Below are 19,561 nucleotides of genomic sequence, written 5' to 3' on the forward strand. Positions count from 1 at the left end.
GCAGAAATGAACATTAACATCAAGAAAGAGAGTTAGGACACAAAGCGCTTGGCAACAGGGTGTTTTTTCCTCATCCTTAGTGAGTAGAACTCCTGAACTCTACAAATATAAATCAACATAAGCAGCGCGACGTGCAAAACACTGCCTGCTTCGACGTTAATAAGCTCATTCTGTGCAGGGACATGAATCCATCCGGCTCCCGCTTACTCTCACGGGCACCTTCTTGTCAAGTGGCTCGACCCAAATGGGGAAGCGATCCCCCTCACCACCAGCTGGAGTGGCTCTGGGCAACAACAGGACGTCCGGGCTGAAACCGTTAATGGAAAAGAGACGCAGGGCAATAGATCGAGTGGGACACGGCGTGCGTGGAGACAGAGGAGTCACCGAGCAGGAGACCCTTTCATAACGACGCTCATCCATTCCAAAGACATTTGGATCCAGATGTCAAGTTGCATTCTCATGCTCACAACGTAGACGTCGTCCACCTTCCGTACTGCTCACGTGCAACGTGCGCAGGAATGAATGCGCGTCATCGTCAGCGGCACCAGAGAACTCCACGTCCACTTAAAGTTACTCATTGGTCAGCCGACACAGGGGCACCCGCTGCCTGCTGTCAGATCAAGCCACACCTCATTAAACATCGGTGTCTCTCTCCGGTCAGGCTCCCTCTGGGGCCTTACTGAGCCGACCCCATTGTGTCAGCGTCGGGGAGCTGAACCGGTCCCTCTCTAACCCCTCCGGACTGCCGGGGCCCGGGGACACTGAGGACAAGCAACACATGTCACGTTCAGCAGCTTCCACCTCTATTCGTTCATAGACACCGACCAGGACTGGGAGGACGCATTTTGCATTGCATACGATGGTTGGGGGAAACGCTGAATTCGTGTGGTTGGGGAAAAAGCTGTGAGTTTGCTTAAATCCGTTATGTTTGTATGTTTTAGACATTTCATCTCCACTTGTGGTAATACGTCCTCTTTGATGCTGTATGTGGAATCTTTGCAGCGTTTCTGCAGCAGAACAAGCCGAAAAGACATACGGTTGCTATGGTGAATGTGTCTGCAAACGATCGCCATTCACACATGTGTCAAGACGCAGTGCAACCCCCTGACCTTCTAACTGCACCGCTATGTTCACCAGCGAGTCGCTAACATTAGCCGGCCTGCTGTTTGATGGCTGCTGCTGGGAAACCGCCTCTAAACAAAAGATGTTAACTGGAAAAAGGGCCAAACCTGTTGTTAAGTTGTTCAAATAAATGTCGTTCACATCTTGATTGATTGATTGATAGATTTTGTAAACCTTGACAGACTTTCTTCATTTTGGTGTAAAGGTAACAAGTCAGCAACGGGGTCTCGCAGTTCTCGCGTTGATTGTGACATTTTCGCTTTAGACGCAACTTAATGAGCGCAAAAGTACTGGTTTCCTCAAGTATGGCGGCGTTCTTTAGCTGTAACCGTTCTTTTTATTTACAATAACAATGTCGGGTTAAGTAACTTGTAACACTCTTTTGTAAAAAAAAATTATATATTTCTCAAACACTGCAAGTGGCTGTATTACTCCTTAAATAAGACACTTTTATTCTCACAAGTCAATAAACATAAGTCTTTGGGTTTAAACTGTTTAGAGTCTAAACAGTTTAAACCCAAAGATTTATATTACTCTCCTTCTTGATGTGAATTTTTGCACAATAAAAAAAATACTTCTATCTTTGTTGACCTTTTGAAACACTAATTTGTTAGGTGAGAAAAGTAATTCTGTAATTTGGTCTCCGCTGGCCAACTTGCTAACTAGCTCACAACTGGCCGGCGAGTTAGCTAGTTAACGTGTTAGCTACTTAGCGTGTTAGCGGGTTGTGGCTGCTTGTGTTGCCACCAGAGGCTCGACAGACTTTGAAATGCATTGTTTTCTGATCCAACGTAACTTACGCCGGATCAAAAACCCTCCAAACGCACGCAGCTCCTCTGGTGGGCACAAGCTGTGTTGGTGCATCTCTGGTCTCTCCTTGTTCCTCCTGTATCGCTCTTTTCCTGTTTTTATGTAGCAACAGAGTTACTTCTTGTGTTACAAATTGTTTATGTGTCACAAGCTGTTTTACCCTGTTAAACCGTGTTTATTGTGGGTTATTCATTGTCGTCATAGACTCACATAAGACAAGTAGCTCAGACCGCCGGCCGCTTCTCCAGGACGTGTAAAAATAAATTCTGCCGCCTGCCTGAAGAGCAACGCCAGTTGTTGTTATTGCGTAACACCGGTGTGAACGGCACGTGTAAGTCTTATACCGGTATGCCGTAGGAACCGGCACACCGTGCAGCCCTGGAGCCTCCTATTCCTGGTACAAATCAGCAAACCTGCATCCAGACCAGACGGCAACCTCGGGTTTTGTTAAGTGAAGCCGATGCTGAAGTGCATTAAAGCTGCATTCTGTATAACGTCCACCGGGGGGCGACTCCTCCGACTGCATAGAAGTCTATGAAATGACTCTTGACCGTCATGAATTATTCCCCCGGCAAACACTGTGAACAGGGGTTTAGTCTCAATCCCCAGTTTCAATTCCCATAAAGCAGATTATTTTATTTATTAAACTCATTTATTTTTATTTTACGACTGTATACAAGGAAAACATTAATTAATTTATTATATATATATATATATATATATATATACAGGCAGAGTAACATTTATATTTGATTAATTTATTATATATATATATATATATATATATAATTAATCAAATCTAAATATATATATATATATATCATAAATTAATCGAATCTAAATGTCACTCTGCCTGTGATTACTAAAATGAGTAACGGTGTAGTCCTACATTATTCGTTCCCTCTTCAGACCTTATTAAAATAAGCCTGGTCGTTCAAAGCACACTCGGATCTCTCCCTCTGTGTCTTTTCTTCATTGTCAGTGGGAACATCTCATCTCCACGCACTCGTGTGATCTCAGAGTTGCGCTCTCCACGGCACTCTGAATAAATCCTGCAACCCTCCCCCCCCCCCCCACGCACTTTTATACACCCACAGCACATGCAAATTGTAAAAGAAAAGCAGTTGCTGCATAAACGTTGAAGACACACAATGCTGATTGAAAGCGGGAGGAAAACTCTGACTCACACACACACACACACGAAGACGCACGAGGAGACCAAGCGACCTAAAATAAATGACCACGACAAAAAAAACAAAAAAAACTAAATGCAATATCAAGTGACCAGAAACGTGTGAACGCGTGAAACGAAAACGCGTGACAGGTGAGCGCGCTTCCTGCGACTTACCTGCACGAGACGGTGATTTCAATCTTCGTCGCAGGTACGGTGGAGTTGAGGGGGTCGAAATCCCTTATTGCCGCCATGGCTTTTTCTTTCCCCCTCTTCTCAAACGAGACTTCTCCTGCGCCGCGGTAAGTTTTCACTCAGCCGCTGTCACCGAGGCGCGCTGCTTCCATCCAGCCGGGAGGAGCGAGGAGGAGGAGGAGGCCGCCGGAGCGCGGCGCCTGGGCACCTGAGGAGGAGGCGTCCGTTCATGGCGAGGGAGAGAGACAGAGACACAGAGAGGGGGAGAGAGAGAGAGAGAGATCTCGCTTCTCTCCATCCGTCGCCAGGTGGAGGCAGAGACCTCCACGCGTTTAACCCGTGGCCCGCTGGGGGAGAAGATCAGGGAGAAGCAGAGCGGCACGTGGAAGAGGTTTTATTTCAAATGAGCCTTTACATCCTCACACGCTTTGATTTATTTTTTTTACACGTGACTCCACCACGTTGCAGATGGACGGACGCACGTGACCCAAGATGGCGAGAAGAGGTCGTGGCTCCAAGCGACGAGTTGTCATATGCGGTGTGACCTTTGACCCGAGGGAAGGCTTTTTTTGCGTCTCTTCTTGCGTTTTAGTTTTGGCAGAATTTCCTATTTTAAGCCGAGCCACGTTTCCTTCACACTACACAATCAACGTGTTTTAAAACCGCTTAAATCTGCAACTGTAGAGAATACGTTTGAATTGATCACCACTCGCGCTTTGTTCCTTATGTTTACATTAATGTTAGAAGCCCACACGTTGCATGTGATGGATCTTGTGTCGCGGCGAGAGGACCTGCTCCTCCTCGACGCCAGTTTAGGCCCAATAGAAATCTTTTCTTTTTTATCGAACAAAAAATACTAAATGTAATGTTTCTCCTGATGTTAGCGAGTTGTTGTTCCGGCCTGCGGGCCGACAGAACTGCTCCTGCCTTTGCAAACGCAGCGCTGATACTCGACCTGTGATCTGACAAATAAATCTCCCAGAACGAGAGAAGTCGTTTGGCTGAATCCTTCCAGATGTCCCCAACCAGGCTCCCAATTTTGTTCACCATCTTTCAATTATCTCTAAATGAATAACCCGCTCACCAAGAACACGGTGTTGACATTAAGGCAAATGAAAGATGCAGGAAAGTGTTCCAGAGCGGGGAGGCAAAATAAAAAGAGAGAAAGCTCACAAAGAACAAGAGGCAGCAGGAGGAGACGCACGAGGAACCCTCGGTGGAGGGTCGTGCCCTCGGGATGTCTCCCCCACGTCTTCAAGGCCATTACGTCTTAACAGTTTATCCACATTTCATAAGCAGCAAGAATAATTTAGGCCTGTCAACAGTCGATTAGCAGGATGAATAATTCATGAATCAATAATTCATGAACCACCGAAACATTTTAGCATTCACACCTCCGAGGCAGTGGGAAGATGCAGCGGATTAAATAACCACGAGCTGACTGGGTTCAGGCCGGTTCCATGCGAGCATCTGGCCCAATGGGGGGGGGGGTGGGATGACCTTTGACCTCAAGCTTTTGAGGGAGAGAAAGCAGGTCTTGGTCGTCCCCTTAGGTTGTGACCGTCCTTGAGCTTCACCAGGTTGACTTTCCTTGGAGGCTGAACATCTAGTTTCTGATCATGTTGCATTTGACCGTCTTGAATATTCCAAAGCGCATGTCGAGGTGTTAACAAAGCCCCTTTGGTGTCAGCTTAGGCGCTAAGGGCCGAATCTCTCACCACGATAAGGAATCAATCGGAAGCGACGTCATCGAGGAAGGAAGAAACAAGCAAGGCACGAAAGCTTCTTTAAATTGTCGTTTATTCACAATTGACACCTGCCGCTCGGTTCACTTTCCATTTGTCGCGCGTCGCCTGCAAACAATTCAGAGCAATTAATGACAAAAAAAAAAAAATTACTTAAAAATGCCTCAACATTACAAAAAGGACTTTTCACACAGATCAGTGCAATGCAGCATTTTCAAAAGAGATTAAAACAATTAAAATGAATTGGAGATAAACGTGGGAGGATGTCACGCAAAACCGGCGAGTGTAAAAGTATTTACCTCCAGAGAAGGGTTCTCTTTTCTTATAATGCCATTTTTCAGCAATGTGAAAATGACAACGTTACCACAGCCGTCTGGTGCCGGCGGACAGGAGACGTGACGCCAAAATAAAACAAATCATATGAAACCAACTGAATTAGACGTCCTGGGCAAAATATGTTCCAAAGAAAGTATAAAAGCCGGTGAAGCTGAGACTGAAAATCAGGCAGATTGCTTGTGTGGGATGTTTAAATAAAACCCATTTATGCCGACGACAGACACACGAGGCCATGAGAGCCAAGATGTCCTTGACGCATCAACAATACAGAGATGACGCCTCTAAAACACAGCAGATGTTTTTGGTACAGAAAACAGAATTTGGTTCAGAATGCACCAGAACAGAAAGAACACGCCGGCCGAGCGTTCAATACAGAGGCGGAGGTGGGAAGTTGTTAGCCTAGCTTAGCATAAACACTCAACACAAGTTGAGCTGGTTCGGAGCGGTTTGACTCTACGGGGAATTGGCTTCAAATGGAGCATGTTTGAATTGCGCTCGGAGTAAATTTTGTTTTGTGCGGCAAAACCACGATTAAGGAAGTTTGATCAAATTTAGCCGTTTCCACACTACTTTTCTTTTGCAACACCGCAAAATGTAAATATGCGAATGGAACCACAGCTTCAGGGACGTACGTGTCAATCTTCCCGGTGAACACATGTCGTCCCTAAAGGTCCCACTACAATCGTTCCTTAAGATATTCTTCTTTTTAAAAGGCAGAAATGAAAAAAAAAAAGCTCTCATTAACCTTTGCGGCCTGTAAGACTCGACAGCTTTACGTTATTGCAAAAGCTTCACTGAAAGGCCAACGCTGCTCATGCAACCCAAACTGTTACAACCATTTAAGAAATGCAAATACACCCGACCAGAGAAAGATCTGCCCCAGTGTTACTGAAGATAAAAAAAGGCACGACAAAAGGTCCTGAGGTACAGCAGCCATCATCACCGGTTTGGCAACACTGACAAGCAAGTTCCAGATAAAAATCTCACAACAGGATTCTCTTAAGAAAATTACTCAAATGTGAATCTACGCTAAAGCAGCTCAGATAGAAATGTCACGTTTTTTTTTGAACAAACCGCGGTAACAGCTGGGCGTCGCTTCACACATCTGCTACCAGGAAGCTCGGTGCCTCTTGTGCTACCAAGAAGAGACGGCCTGATACGGACTCAAGTAGAGGACATGGAGACGTTATTAATGGCGTGGAGCGAAAGACGGACGCCCGGGTACGTTCATCGCTTCACTTCCGGTTAGGCCATCGGGAAGAGCCCCTGCAGACGGGAGCGATCGGGTTAACGGATCGGATCTTCCCGACGCGCCATCTGGAATCCCGCTTTCCATACAGGCTCCTGCCACAGCCAAACCAAGTCTGTCACACCAACGGGGAACCGGCCAGGGACCTTGACGAGTCCGATTAAGACAAACCGCTGAAGCCTGATATCACAAAACTAGGGAACGAGGAGGTGCTGTAGGTCGAGTAGCCGAACATGTGATGGGATCCCTTCACGTGGATGGAGGGACAACTACCGCATGGACTGTGGGCATCGCATGAGGACAGACTTTTAAAAGCCCGTCCTCGTCCTTTGAGTCTGGACCCCAAAGCTGTGAAACGGACGCTCTTAATCGAACGGTGATAGTTCTGTCAGGAAACAGTAGGTGCAGTGTTTACCTCATTTTTAAAACCCACCATTGGTACACAAAACCACCATTTGAACCAGTAATGAAGCATAAGTGTACCTGGTCTCTGCAGGGCCTCTGAGGAGCAGAGAGGCTCCATGTTCTCACACAGTTACATCTTTCATATCCCTTTTTGATACTGTGGCTGAAAAAACATTTCTCTCCCTGAATTTGACTGACGAACATGGAAAATGAAAAGGAGAAAACAAGAGAAAAGGTGGAGCAGCATGGGAAAAATAAAAACAGAAGGTCTGAAAAACCAATATCAAAAAGGAACAGAAATGAATGCGTCACCCCTGAACTGAGCAGAGATGTTTGGCACTTTTGAGTCCAGGCGCGTCGCGTCGACTGCGGATGGATGGAAGCGGAAGGAGGGTCTGATGTCACATTCGGAGGGTTCAGACGATGGCGTTTGTTCCCCGCAGGCCGACCCCGCGGGCAAACTGCTCCAGCAGGCCGGAGATGGCCCCCGAGGGGCTGGGCGCCGAGGACTTGAGGCCCACGGTGGAGCTGTAGGCCGCCAGGAAGACTTCCCGCACCGCCTCTAGGCGGGCCTGGCGCTCGGAGGGGAAGGGACACCTGCGGAGGAGACGAGTGGGGGCGGGATTAGACAGGAAGAAAAAGGTTAGGGAGGGAAATCCCATTTAAACGTGACTCAGACGAAGCCTGGCAAGATTTCACAAGAACAGAGCGACAGAAGCCGCTTGGATCAACGCCGCAAGGCGCGTCTGGATTAACCACAGAGCTCTTCATCATCGTCATCAGCACTCGGCTTCCTTTCCTCCCAGTTCCCTCCAAATGAAGAAGCTTAGCGGATATTACTGAGATCAAGCAGACATTAAAGAGTGACAGTGGGAGGTGAGGGGGGGGGCAGAACCTGGTGCAAATAATGGCCCGGTTCAGTGAGGGGGGGCAGAGAGTTCCTCTCTTTTATGGTTCAGTGAAGCAGATGACGTTTTGGTGAAAGTGCTGTAGCGTCTTGGGTGTGGTAGCTCACTCACAACACGAAGGCAATTGGACGTTCGGGAAGGATTCCATTTATTCTTTATCATGCACAGTGAGAAGCCCCCCCCCCCCCCCACCCCACCCCTACTTATGCATCCAACAGATGTTCACTTCTTTGCTCTCATAATTGTTTGTGTCACCTTCTATACTGTACTATCCAAGTCTGAATGAATTCCAGTAACCGTACAACGATGGAAAAAGTGAATACTGATGCACGGCTCTACACATGCAGCATGTATGCTGATCCTGATCATCCCGTCGCAGTACTTCACTGACATTGAGCAATCGGGGCGAGCTGCTTTTCCTCAGTAGGAACAACAGAAAACATGCACAGGGTTCGCTCGGGAAACCTGGTTGGCCGAGGCTTGGGATGAACCGGTCGAACCTCAAGGCTCCAGCGGGGTGGAACAGTGCTACTCACATCCGGCCGCTGGGTCCCTCGTCCTGAAAGCTGAAGGGCAGCGGGGAGTCGTAGGCGGCAGCCACGGCAGAGGAAGCGGAGGAGGCCGAGGCCAGAGGCGGAGGGAAGTTGCCGTGGTCGTGGATGCTGCCGCAACCCGAAACTATCTGCCAGCTCCCGTACTCCGTAGAGAGGGAGGACCCGGACCGGGTGTAATCTGCCGCTAACCTGAGGGAGACGGAGGGAGAGGGAGTTGGCCACTCGCTGACCTGCCCTTCAATTAGCTCTGAGAGCAGCACATCTGGACCTGCACCACAGCGCTGGAGCCTCTCTAACCCGCCGACGGCGAGCTGCACGGGGAAGCCTCAAATGAAACATGATCGCCCGACCTCCTACTGTCCCGACCGCAGTGAGAATCACGGCGTCATTGTATTTCCGCCAACGCCGGCCCTCTAGGCGGAGCTGCGGTCTCCGGCCGAGGGCGTAAAAACGAAGTGACTGACCTCCTGCCGGGGACGGCCAGCGGGCTGCTGCCGGTGCGCGTGGCGGCGTGTTCCGACTGGTTGGAGGAGGAGGAGCTGGAGGACCTGGCCTCGCTCAGGGGATGGAAGAGGTGCTCGTCCAGAGGGTGCGGTTTGTTGCACACCACCATCTGAGGAGAGGAGGCGGGGCCTTTCCTCCTGAAGGAGAGGGGGGGGGAGAAGGGAGAATTAAGTGGTATATTTTACTTTTGTTACATCAAGCAATAATCATTATTCAAGTGTTTTTCTTACTCTGGAGGATTGAGTACTATTGTGTGTGTGAAAATCAATCGCAAATATTTGAATATTCTGCGTCGCAAAGCTCCAGCTTGTTCAGAACGCTGCTGCTAGAGTTCTAACAAAGACCAAAAAATACGAGCACATTACACCAATTCTTAAATCTTTACATTGGTTTCCAGTATGTCAGAGAATTCATTTCAAAATCCTACTGCTCACATATAAATCACTACATGGTTTAGGGCCAAAGTACATCACTGATATGCTTCCAGTACATAAGCCTTCAAGATCAATTAGATCTTCTGACACCAATCTGTTAGTGATTCCCAGAGTAAATACAACTCATGGGAAAGCATCATTTAGTTACTACGCAACAAACAGCTGGAATAAACTTCCTGAAGATTTAAGACTTAAACTCTGCCCACGTTTAAAACAAGACTGAAAACTTTATGTTCAGCTTCGCCTTCTGCTAAATTTGACCTACATTGCACTTTTAACCTCTGCTTTTAATTTAAACAATTTAAATAAGATTAATTTATAATTTTATTTGCTGTTTTTAATTGTCTTTTAATTCCTGCATTTTATTTCACTTTATTGTATGAAATGTTATAATGTGAAGCACTTTGAGTCTGTCTTGTGTATGAAAAGTGGTATACAAATATAATTGCCTTGCCTAGAAGAAAAGAACGTGACATCATGGCTGATTTTTTTTGTAAACTACCGTTTACCCCGAGACGCAGCCTTCAAAAATAATAAGGTGCATCTGTTAACTTTATTGTTAACTAAATTAAAAAGATTTCTAAGAATTCTGTGAGGCTTTCGGTGTGTGTGTGAGAGAGACGCTGACCAGCTGGAGGCCTGGGGGAGGCTGGAGAACAGGTCCGCGGCGTCGTTGGTGAGGCTGGAGGCGGCGCCCGTCTCCTCGGCGATGAGGGAGAAGTCGCTGCTCAGGCTGGTCACGCTGCCGCGATCCCTCGGCTCTGAAAGCACAGACGCGTTATGGTTGCGGGCGAGAAGTCGCCTGCGCGCGGCGCGGACGCAGCGGGAACTCACTTAGCTGGCAGAGGTCTTCCACAGTGAAATCACCGTCTTTGACGTGGGAGTTCTTCCTCCTGACAGGTAAAAAAAAAAAAATGATGTCATGTTTGCTGCGTATTCAGACGTATTTTCGGGTGTTATTGTCAACTTTTAGCAACAGACTACACTGCAGCTTTATGATAAATAAAGCTTTAAGATACTCAGATATCAGAGCAGAAATGTTTAGTGCATACAACACGAGAACGGAGGTAAACGGCGGAACACACCTCGGTTTCCTAACAGCTGAGAACTTCTCTGAGACGATGTGCTTCAAAAAATTGAAGCAAAAAAAGAAAATCTGTGGGAGTAGAGAACATGTTGGACCAGAGGTGAAACAGATGTAGCACAGCTGGCTGACTGGACTCCATGAAGAAGTCCTCTCCTTTTGATACTTGGGACGGATCATCATAAGAGAGTAATGTTGATGTTTTACCACAGACGACCATTATTCCCTCTAAGCAGGCACTGATTGGAATTCCTTCTTAATTATATTACTAACTACAGCTTTGTTTTTCACAGGATTCTGCCTATAAAAAGTATGACCGGGATGCTTTTCCATGTCGACCATGGAACTGGGATCCCGTTCTCGTCTTTCTCTTTTGCCCGCGAGAAAATGAATAATAATGGCGTCTGTGGAGCGAGGAGGTCGAGTCGCCCTGATGGCGAAGCAACTGGGTCGTCCGCCAAAAGCCCGTCCGACGGACACGCCCGAAGCTTCAACAAAAACATGAAACTTACCTCCTCCCCTTTGGAGAGTCGATCTGGCAGCATGTGACTGGAAAGAGAAAAAAAAAAGAATAAAGTTCGTCTCGCTCACATTCTTTCACGTGAAAAACTCTACAGAATCTCACATTCTCATTTGAGCAGCGAGTTTTAGAGACATGATAATCAAACAGATGTAACTAGGGCTGAGATAGAAAAAGGGGATTTTGGAATTATGGCAAAGCGGGCGTCTAATTCAAAGACCCCTCCAGGGATCCTGTTCCTGTAGAACTTAAACCAGAGACGCACTCTGAAGTATTCGCGCCGCGCGCGTGCGGTTTGTCGGTTTCTTACCCAAAGAGGAACCAGTCGTAAGCGATGGTCAGGTACAGGATCTCGGCCGGCTCCAGGCTGGCGTGCACGGCGCCGTCCTGAGAAACAAACGCAGGAGGAGAGCGAGTGAGCGCCGCGGGACGTTTCTTATTCCGTTTACAAAGCGGCCCAGCGGCACAGTTTCACGGCACGCGGCGTCTCGAGGGGAGGAGAAGAGGAAGCCGGGACTTACTGCCCACAGGGAGAGACGCAGCAGGGACACGAAGAGAGGCGTCCTGTCCCAGCCGGATATGCAGTGCACCAGGAGGCCGCTCTCGTCTAGAAGGACACACAACATCACCGTGGGGGGCAGGAAGACACTCGGAAGGCCAATGCGGGTCAAACCACCGACAGCGGGAACCTTTGGTAGCGTTTCCTCGCCAAGAATATTGGGGGGGGGCGTCACAAAGGTTGGTTTTGACAGCAAGTGTAGTACAATGTCTGTGCCGCCGCCCCCGACGTCAGCAACCAAATTAAAGATTTCATCCAAATAGTTTATCTAAAGGTCTCGTTTAAAATTGACTTTTAAAAAAAAGTAACTTGGACTTTATTACAACGACATATGAATACAAGTGCATGTATGATGTATTTTGACGCTAAGCACATTGTGCCCAGGGAGCAACTCCGGGTTCAGTGATGTTCACAAATGTACCACGATCCTCACAGACGCAACCTACCATCACGGTTGATGATGTGGAGCAGCAGCTTCAGGTAGTTCTGGGTCTGCTCCACCAGGTCCCACGACTGAACACACACACACACACACACACGTTAGGCAGCGTGAAAAGGTTCTCATCACACCAGAAGTATTCTGCGTGTGCTCATCTGAAGCCCTTCGCTGGTTGGGCAACAGATGGCGCTGACACCACAATAGTTAGAGACATAGAGACAGAGACAGACAGACAGACAGACAGACAGTGGGGGGAGGGGGGGGTGTCGGTACCTGGTATCGAGTCCAGTCGATGTTCAGGTTTGGCGTAAAGCACGTGGGGATTGTCAAAGGAGCGTCCACAAAGTCCTGGAGGAGGAGACACACTCGTCGTCACATGGGGACAGAGCCGAGCGGCCGTTAAAGGACGGGACGGACGGACAGACGCTCTACCTGATTCCAGTTGAACACCAGACCTTCCGCTGTATAGTCTCGGTCTTTGTAGTCCTTAAAAAACTCACACCCTGAGGAGGAAGAACAGTTTCTGGTTTCTGAATGAAATGAGTGAATGAACATTTAGCTGCCGTTTCAGCGCCAGCACGAGTCTACACATGGGGGCCAGCTGCTTCACATTGGGAGCTCACCTGGGTAAGGCACAGAGAGCAAGGTGAAGTCTGCATAGCGTTGGACCTTGTCGGCCTTCTCAGACGATGTCACGCTGCAGAGAGACAGGTGAGGTACATTGGGTGAGTGTTATAATACACAACATGCCCAGAGTCAAGAAAAACTTATTTACTGCTGAAGATCAGGATTAGACTGGTTCACGACCAGGTAGAAGTTCCTTGTATCAACTTTAAGCTACAGCACGGTGACCACTGAGGCCTCCACAGCGGGGCGGCAGATAGCACTCGGGATGTGGATGAACTGGTCTGTTCTGCTCCTTACTTTAGGCCAAACTTAACCTTCTTGTTCTCCACCATCAGGTCGCAGATGTAGCGGACCGAGAGGTAACGCAGCAGCTTGATGTCGAGGCCTCGGACCTTGTCAAAGAGCTGCGAGTCCCCGTTCCTGAGAGGGCGAGAGAGGCGGAGCGGTACAGTTGAATGAGGTACAACGGTCCAAGCGGTGTCTCCCGGTTTAGAAGCTCCCGTGTGACTCGCACGCGTTCGCTACTCAACTACATTAGTGACGTTGTGGGTTTTTCCAAACAGAAACGCCCACTGGGCCGTCGGCAGAAAGCACCGGCTTGGCTGCCAAACGCTAATAAATGAGGTTTCGTGTAATCCGAATGCCGGCGAATGAGCATTGACATGTTAATGTCGCGCGGCGCCGCGGGTAGTGATTTAACCGCTTCGGGTCGCCGTCAGAGGAGGCCGTCCGGCGCCGAGCACCTTTCCAAAGACAAACAAAGAAATGACAAGGACACAGATGTGACCTCTGCTGGGATGTGACTTTCATGGCGGAGCTTCAGTGGCCTTCGGAGAGTCTGAGAGTCAGGTGACGTTTGGTAAAATAGAACTTTGATCGGTGTGTAAATGTTTGTATGTTAAATACACATAAAAAAACGTTTGATCACCTGACTGCACTGTCGTCCTCCAGAACCTCCTCCGGCTCCGTGTCATCGCTGCCCCCTGGAAACAGCACAAGGACCGAAGATGAGCGTCTCCGCTCCCTGCGAGACTCAAACCGACCAAAGTACCGCGTCAAAAACACACTAGTACCACTAGTAGTGCTGCTATTTTTTCCCTCTTTTTGGGTCCTTATTTTTTTGCGCGTTTGTCGCTCTTAAAATGTTTCAAATCCTCAAACTAATTTTTATATTAGACAAAAATAACCCGAGTAAATACAAAATGCAGTTTTTATTAAAATAATATAAGTATCCAAACCTTGCTGGCCCTGTGTAAAAGAGTAATTGGCCCATAAGCCTGATAGATGGTTCAGCCACAAAGGTGTGTTTGAGCACAAACGGGTTTTCTTTGTCTAACGAGAAATGTGTTTGATGATGAAACATTTAAGATGACAAATACGCCAAAAAATAAGAAACCAAAAATCACAGCAATTTTTTATATATATATATATATATAATATTATATATGAGGGCCCAAAAATTAGTCAAAACCGTACTAAAAATCACAACACTAGTTTTGTATGCAATTTTCCCAAAAAGAATGACATTCGACAGGTGCAACCATAAATATGATCCCTTTGAAACAAATGAAAGGAGACATGTTCCCGCTCTGCCAGCAGAAAAGCTAAAATTTCTGTACTTTGGTTCTATTGGTCGATCTGTGACGACAAACAAGCGATCGAAGCCAACAGTTCATTCCATTGACATTTTTGCTGTTTTTTTTTTTAAATGTTAACTAGATCAAAACATTACCAAATTGATTGAGTAGATGAATTAATAACGAATGGGCTCACGTTGTCTGCAAACAACACTGGAAAACTATTGTCAATTTACTGATTCTCCGGCTGCTTTAGAGGCTGCGCGGTCACACTCGAGCTATTGATTTCAGGCTCCAATCCATTCTGTATAGCCTAAAATCACTCATTTGTCTCAGAGGGCTTTGCGGTCCGTACACACGAGACGGCCACTGTCCTCCTCGCCAACTGGTAAGACAACGTGAATATCCGTCCGAACAAACAGACTAGTGTTGCGTACTTCCCTCCAGCCGCAGCGCTTTACATTTCTGAACGCCAGAGTTTGTTTCAGGATATTACCGTACGTGCCGGCGAGACGCACGTCTTCATACTTGTTGTACTTGTGAATGAGGCTACGAGAGCGAAAAATGAGGAAGTGCGATCGCCTACGGAAAAAAATAGGTCGGCGTGAACTTCCCCTGTTCAGGCCAAATTTAACTCCTCACGAGACCCGAGACTTCCGTACCGAGTCAACCGTAAACGTCTACGTCTCGGGACGAGAGAAGACGTCGCTGGCAAGACTTTGTTGAGGTGAGCGGGACGAGGGGAAAGCGAACGTTGGCAGCAGAAAAAAAACGGCCAAAGCGCCAGTGTGACGAGTCGCTTGAGCCACGTTCATCGTGCAGATACGCTTTTCACTCCAGTTCTACTCGAAGGTCGTCGCATTGTGTTGGATCCATTCTCGTAAAAGTTTTGGAAACTCAAAGACTTGGCACATAATCACAGATTTTTACTCATTGAATTGGGTCATTTTCGTGTCATTTAGTTTTAGAAGACTAAAGCTGGTGTGTGTGTGTGCGTTTGTGTACCTGAGAAGATGTAGTTGTAGCCCGTGCGTCCGTACAGCTCCCCCCATCCCGCCAGAGTGGACGACCGGCAGATGTGCTGCGATGTGGGAGCAACAACAGGGGATCAGACCGTCGCCTCTTTGCCCAGAACAGACCAGCCGGAATAAGAAAGGAGGTTCTTCTACGTTCTGGTTCCAAGGCTGATATCATAGCGGTTTCACATTGCGTTGATGGTCTCCATCTAAAACACGCCCACGTCAGGAGGAGTAAACGACAACAACGACAACAATCTGACCGTTTCACTAGAACTGATTCCAGATGAAAAGAGGCCGATTGACGTTTGAACGCCACAGGCCACTCGTTCCTGAACGCATCCCTTCAACCTCTGTGCCTCAAACGCAACTTGATTTGTGAGTCGCTGCTCTGATTGGTGCATGTGACATTCCTCAGGTTGACCGACCGGAACCGGTTTGTGTTTCCCGTTTGGTTGCCAATGCGGCCTGTTGTTGTGCCTGTGTGTGTGTGTGTGTGTGTGTGTGTGTGTGCGTGTCCTTGTGTATAGTTATGGAAACCTACTGGAGCAGGAACTACAACTTATAGGCCTGTAGTTGTGATCACAATGAAGGTCGAATTCTAAGAACACACACACACATGTGTTGAATTTGGACATTACCAATAAACACACAGTGTGAGCGCTGTGCAAAGACTGCGTGCTGGATACAACAACACACAACACGGCTCCACCACAAAACGCCGCCACACCAGTTCACTGAAACCAGCAGCGCTGCGAACACAGATTTCCGTTGTTGTTGTTCACCCGTAGACGATCGTCTGGATTAATCGATAAATAGTTTGGTCAATAAAATGTCCAAGATGACGTCCATAAATTGTGTGTTCAGAGAATTTGGTCTTTTTTCCCCTTTGAAACTGCCGTAAACTGATCAATTATAAAAAAATGTCCTGTAATAGTTGAGGGCTAATTTGTTCCTGGACATTGGGGACATTGGGGACGTTGGGGGACACCCAAAAGGAAAACGGAGCCACAACATTCTCTGGACGGAACGGTAATCTGATAATACTCATGGAACGGATCCCGAGGGACAGTAAATTGGGCGGACTCCTTTGTGGTTGAGCAGCAGCGGTACCTTGCCGTTGTAGAGGATGACCGGACAGACGAACCTCCCTCTGCAGCGCGCCAGCTTACTCCGGTTCACCAGGTCCTGCAGCTTACCGATCTGCACGGTGCTCTCAAACCTGCAACACAGAGCCCGTGAGAAGACGGAAGAACCACCAGTTAGTCCTCAGAATCCACCCATGAATCTGGACAGGCGGCGAGCTGCTGACACGCACGGCCGTCAGAGATAATCATCAGGCATTTTTGTGGGAACAACGCGTCCACATTAGCACTCCCTTGTGGTCTTTGCGGAGACCCTCTGACCAGTGGACCATCTGAGCAACATCAAAACCACTAAACAGTCTTCTTCAACCGTCTTTCAAGCGGGAAAACTGAAAATGCATCCTCGCCAACATCTGGCAAGCGGCTGGACGTCGCCGGGCAAAGTTCAACACAAATCCACCAGCTGAGCGGCACCGTTTTTCCCACATCCGGCTACAATGTGACATGTGACTAACCCGCCCCCCCTCACACCCCCGTCGCTCTGACGTGATCACAGCGGCTGGTAGATGTAGGGTAACCTTTGCTCCCTGTCCCCCAGTAAGTTGTGCGTGATTGGAGGAGGGACGCAAACAAACAATGGGTAACCGAGTGGACTGAACTTTGAATCGGAGAGCGATGGTTGGACTGAGGGGGACAGGGGGGTACCTGTCTTTCTCCACATCCGTGCATTGGTACTCCAGGAAGACGATCTGCCGGGGGTAATGGCCACACACTTCTCCGTTGGAGTTGTCGATGATGCTGTACTTGTAGTCTCTGGCGAACAACTCCAGGCAGCGCTTCTCGATCGCCTCCACCTTACGAAAGCAAGAATGGGAGAAGATGACAAACGTGGGCAGTGTTCGATCATATGGTCAAACGAGGAGGGATTTGCAAGAAGGGTAAATCCACAAAAATAAATGACATGCAAACTCAAAACCAGTGCCCCCTTTCCACAGGCAGCATGGTGGCTTTCTCATAACAACACGACAGGCTGTCATATCAGTGAACAGCAGCATCACGCACATAATGTCCACGAGTTGCATAAAAACATTTATGAATATTACGTGCATCTTAGTGCACCATGAGAATGCCGAAGAGCTGTGCGTCTTTAAAGTTGTTAACAGGTAAAAAAAAAAAATTACAACCTACAATATATTTCGGGGGGAATATTTCCAAGATCACTTTAATTGCCTTGATTGCGTAACACAGCTCGGATCATCCAAAGAGACGATGAACGGCTGTCAGGCAGCCGACTGACCCCCCAAAAAAAACTTACCCGAGGAGTGGCTTCCTTTGCTCTGTACTGCATCTTGGAGAACAAATCTATCAAATCCGCTATTTCCTCGCTCTTTCTGATCGACAGCCCGGGGGCCGCGTGGCCGCCGGCCGAGGCGAGAGACGCGGCCATCGTTGCACCGCGAGCCGCGGTTGAAGCCTCCAGCCGCACTCGACCGCCTTCAAACACCGCAGAGCCGTGTCCTGTGGAACGGGAGGACCGACCAGGCCATCCCCTCCCGGCCAGCTTCTGCCTGACGGCCCGCTTGAGGGGGCCGGAGCCGGGGACTCTTTCTGGATTCAGGGCACCGGCGTGCGGCTCCGCTGCCCGAACACAACCCGCGAGCCAGCCCGCGCTGCCCGGCTGCTGCTGCCGCCGCCGCTAGCGGGGCTAGCGCCGCTAGCTAAGAGGCTAGCTCGGCTAACGGGAGGTTTCCACTAAGTCAAAGCCCCCGGTAGCGTCATTTGAGATTATTAGTATATATTATATCCTCCGCCACGTTACCACAGTTTAGTTTTCGTTTGTGACATCGGGCGAACCTGTAACTGAACCCGGAGTCGGGATCTCTAGGGGATCTTTCCCGGCCCTGAGCGCGTTTCCTCGGTGTCACGTCTCCATGTCTCCCTGGTGACCACGGCGATAAGCGGGCTAAACGTTGTACACAAGTCACTCGCGGGGCAGCGGCTCCGCGACGCAGCTCCTGTTGTTGTGGACGAAAAGCCCCCCCGGCAGCAGACAGCGGTGTCGCAATGTGTGCGCTCCGGTATGAGGGCGCATCGGGCGGTAAACAGGAAGCGGACCCGGTCACGTGACGCGGCCGCCTCCCCTTTAAATGACGCGTGTTGTTGATCCGGTGAAGTCGGAGCGACTGTTTACTCGGATCCGTGTCCGCAGCTGCTTCTCCCACACAGACACACACCGTGAGGTGGTCCTTCAAACCTGCCGGTTAAAAACAAACACGATGTGACGAGACACAAGAGAAAACACCCTAATTCCCTCAGCAACCCACCGTTTTTTCCCAAAGTAAAGTGAAAATGAAAGAATAAAGTTCAATTTGAATATTGGACAATATGTTTTTTTTTTATATTACAATTCAAGAGCATTAGAAAAAACAAATACAAAATTGTGTACACAAACTAAAACAAAAAACAATTCTTAGGTTTAAGAGACTTATAAGAGCACGATAATAAATATTGCAGTATAGTCTAGAAGTAATAAATGCACTAACTTAATTTTATATATATTATACGAGAAAAAAGGCAGTCCTTGTTTGTTAAAGGACCAAGACACGTGCTGCTGGACACCAGAGAAATTCTATCCATAGAAACTCACTAGATAAGTGACTTAAGGCGCTCTGGGACGCGATGGGATGTGAACCATAACACTTTCCATCCTTTGGACGAAGAGGCAAAGTTCTCGATGTGTTTGTGGGACATCCAGTTATGGTGCAGCGGCTTTTTTTTTCCAATAGCTGAAAACCTCATATTCTAGATCGGATATGGGAAAGTATGTGAGTCTATGCACCGATCTGATGTCCCGTTGTGAGTTAACGTTAGTCGCTCATCACGCATCGGAGAGTGACACTAATTATACACGAGATTATCCAGTGTTGGTGTTATATTGATAAGAGAATCGGTGATGGGCACCAAACGCTGCTGAAACTGAAAACATGCATTAATTACACCATAATCACACATTACATTGATTACCGTTTACGTTCCAACGTGCAACCGAAATACAGCCAAGAACGAAAGACCACCTACTTCCTCCCCCTTGTCACAAAAAGGGAAATATAAATATTTAACAGTCGTACTGTGCAATAAATAGGGTGTCTTTCGTATTTCTCCAATATTTAAAATGAGTGCGCGCCGGTCGTTCCTCGGCTGCGCGCACGTAGAGAAGCTGG

General features: G+C 48.1%; 2 protein-coding genes across 3 annotated transcripts in view; both read right to left on the reverse strand.

The window, feature by feature from the left end:
• Nucleotides 1-3,482, reverse strand: part of LOC120834673 (copine-9) — a 55,442-nt gene extending 51,960 nt beyond the window's left edge. Inside the window, exon 1 of the mRNA XM_040202797.2 lies at nt 3,281-3,482. Within this exon, the coding sequence (XP_040058731.1) occupies nt 3,281-3,357 (77 nt within the window). The 5' untranslated portion in view covers nt 3,358-3,482. The remainder of the gene's footprint in view (nt 1-3,280) is intronic.
• Nucleotides 3,483-5,081: 1,599 nt separating this feature from the next.
• On the reverse strand, nt 5,082-19,559 carry mtmr14 (myotubularin related protein 14). Of its 2 annotated transcripts, XM_040203309.2 has the most exons (20): nt 19,365-19,559; nt 17,656-18,594; nt 17,046-17,194; nt 16,369-16,477; nt 15,245-15,320; nt 13,591-13,645; nt 12,960-13,082; nt 12,659-12,732; nt 12,468-12,538; nt 12,309-12,383; nt 12,043-12,109; nt 11,559-11,644; nt 11,348-11,424; nt 11,030-11,066; nt 10,519-10,589; nt 10,268-10,326; nt 10,062-10,194; nt 8,960-9,136; nt 8,478-8,684; nt 5,082-7,630 (listed from the first exon to the last, which is right to left on the reverse strand). In XM_040203309.2, exons 2-20 carry the CDS (start codon nt 17,785-17,787, stop codon nt 7,450-7,452), a joined length of 1,959 nt encoding a protein of 652 aa, XP_040059243.1. In that variant the 5' UTR covers nt 17,788-18,594; nt 19,365-19,559; the 3' UTR covers nt 5,082-7,449. The 2 variants fall into 2 exon arrangements, with proteins under 2 accessions (XP_040059243.1, XP_040059244.1); XM_040203310.2 differs by lacking the exons at nt 8,478-8,684; nt 19,365-19,559 and having other exon boundaries at nt 17,656-18,474.
• Between the last annotated feature and the right edge of the window lie 2 nt (nt 19,560-19,561).

The sequence above is a fragment of the Gasterosteus aculeatus genome, chromosome 17 (genome assembly GCF_964276395.1).
Source record: "Gasterosteus aculeatus chromosome 17, fGasAcu3.hap1.1, whole genome shotgun sequence".
NCBI classification, from domain to species: domain Eukaryota; kingdom Metazoa; phylum Chordata; class Actinopteri; order Perciformes; family Gasterosteidae; genus Gasterosteus; species Gasterosteus aculeatus.

What these genes read in the sequence shown, in the direction of transcription:
- mtmr14 (XM_040203309.2), bottom strand. Translation starts at nt 17,787, where the DNA reads ATGGCCGCGTCTCTCGCCTCGGCCGGCGGCCACGCGGCCCCCGGGCTG. An exon ending in CTACAACTACATCTTCTCAG is followed by an intron (nt 13,646 to 15,244) that starts GTACACAAACGC and finishes TGCTGTTTCCAG; the next exon opens with GGGGCAGCGATGACACGGAG. An exon ending in CCACATCATCAACCGTGATG is followed by an intron (nt 11,645 to 12,042) that starts GTAGGTTGCGTC and finishes GTGTCCTTCTAG; the next exon opens with ACGAGAGCGGCCTCCTGGTG.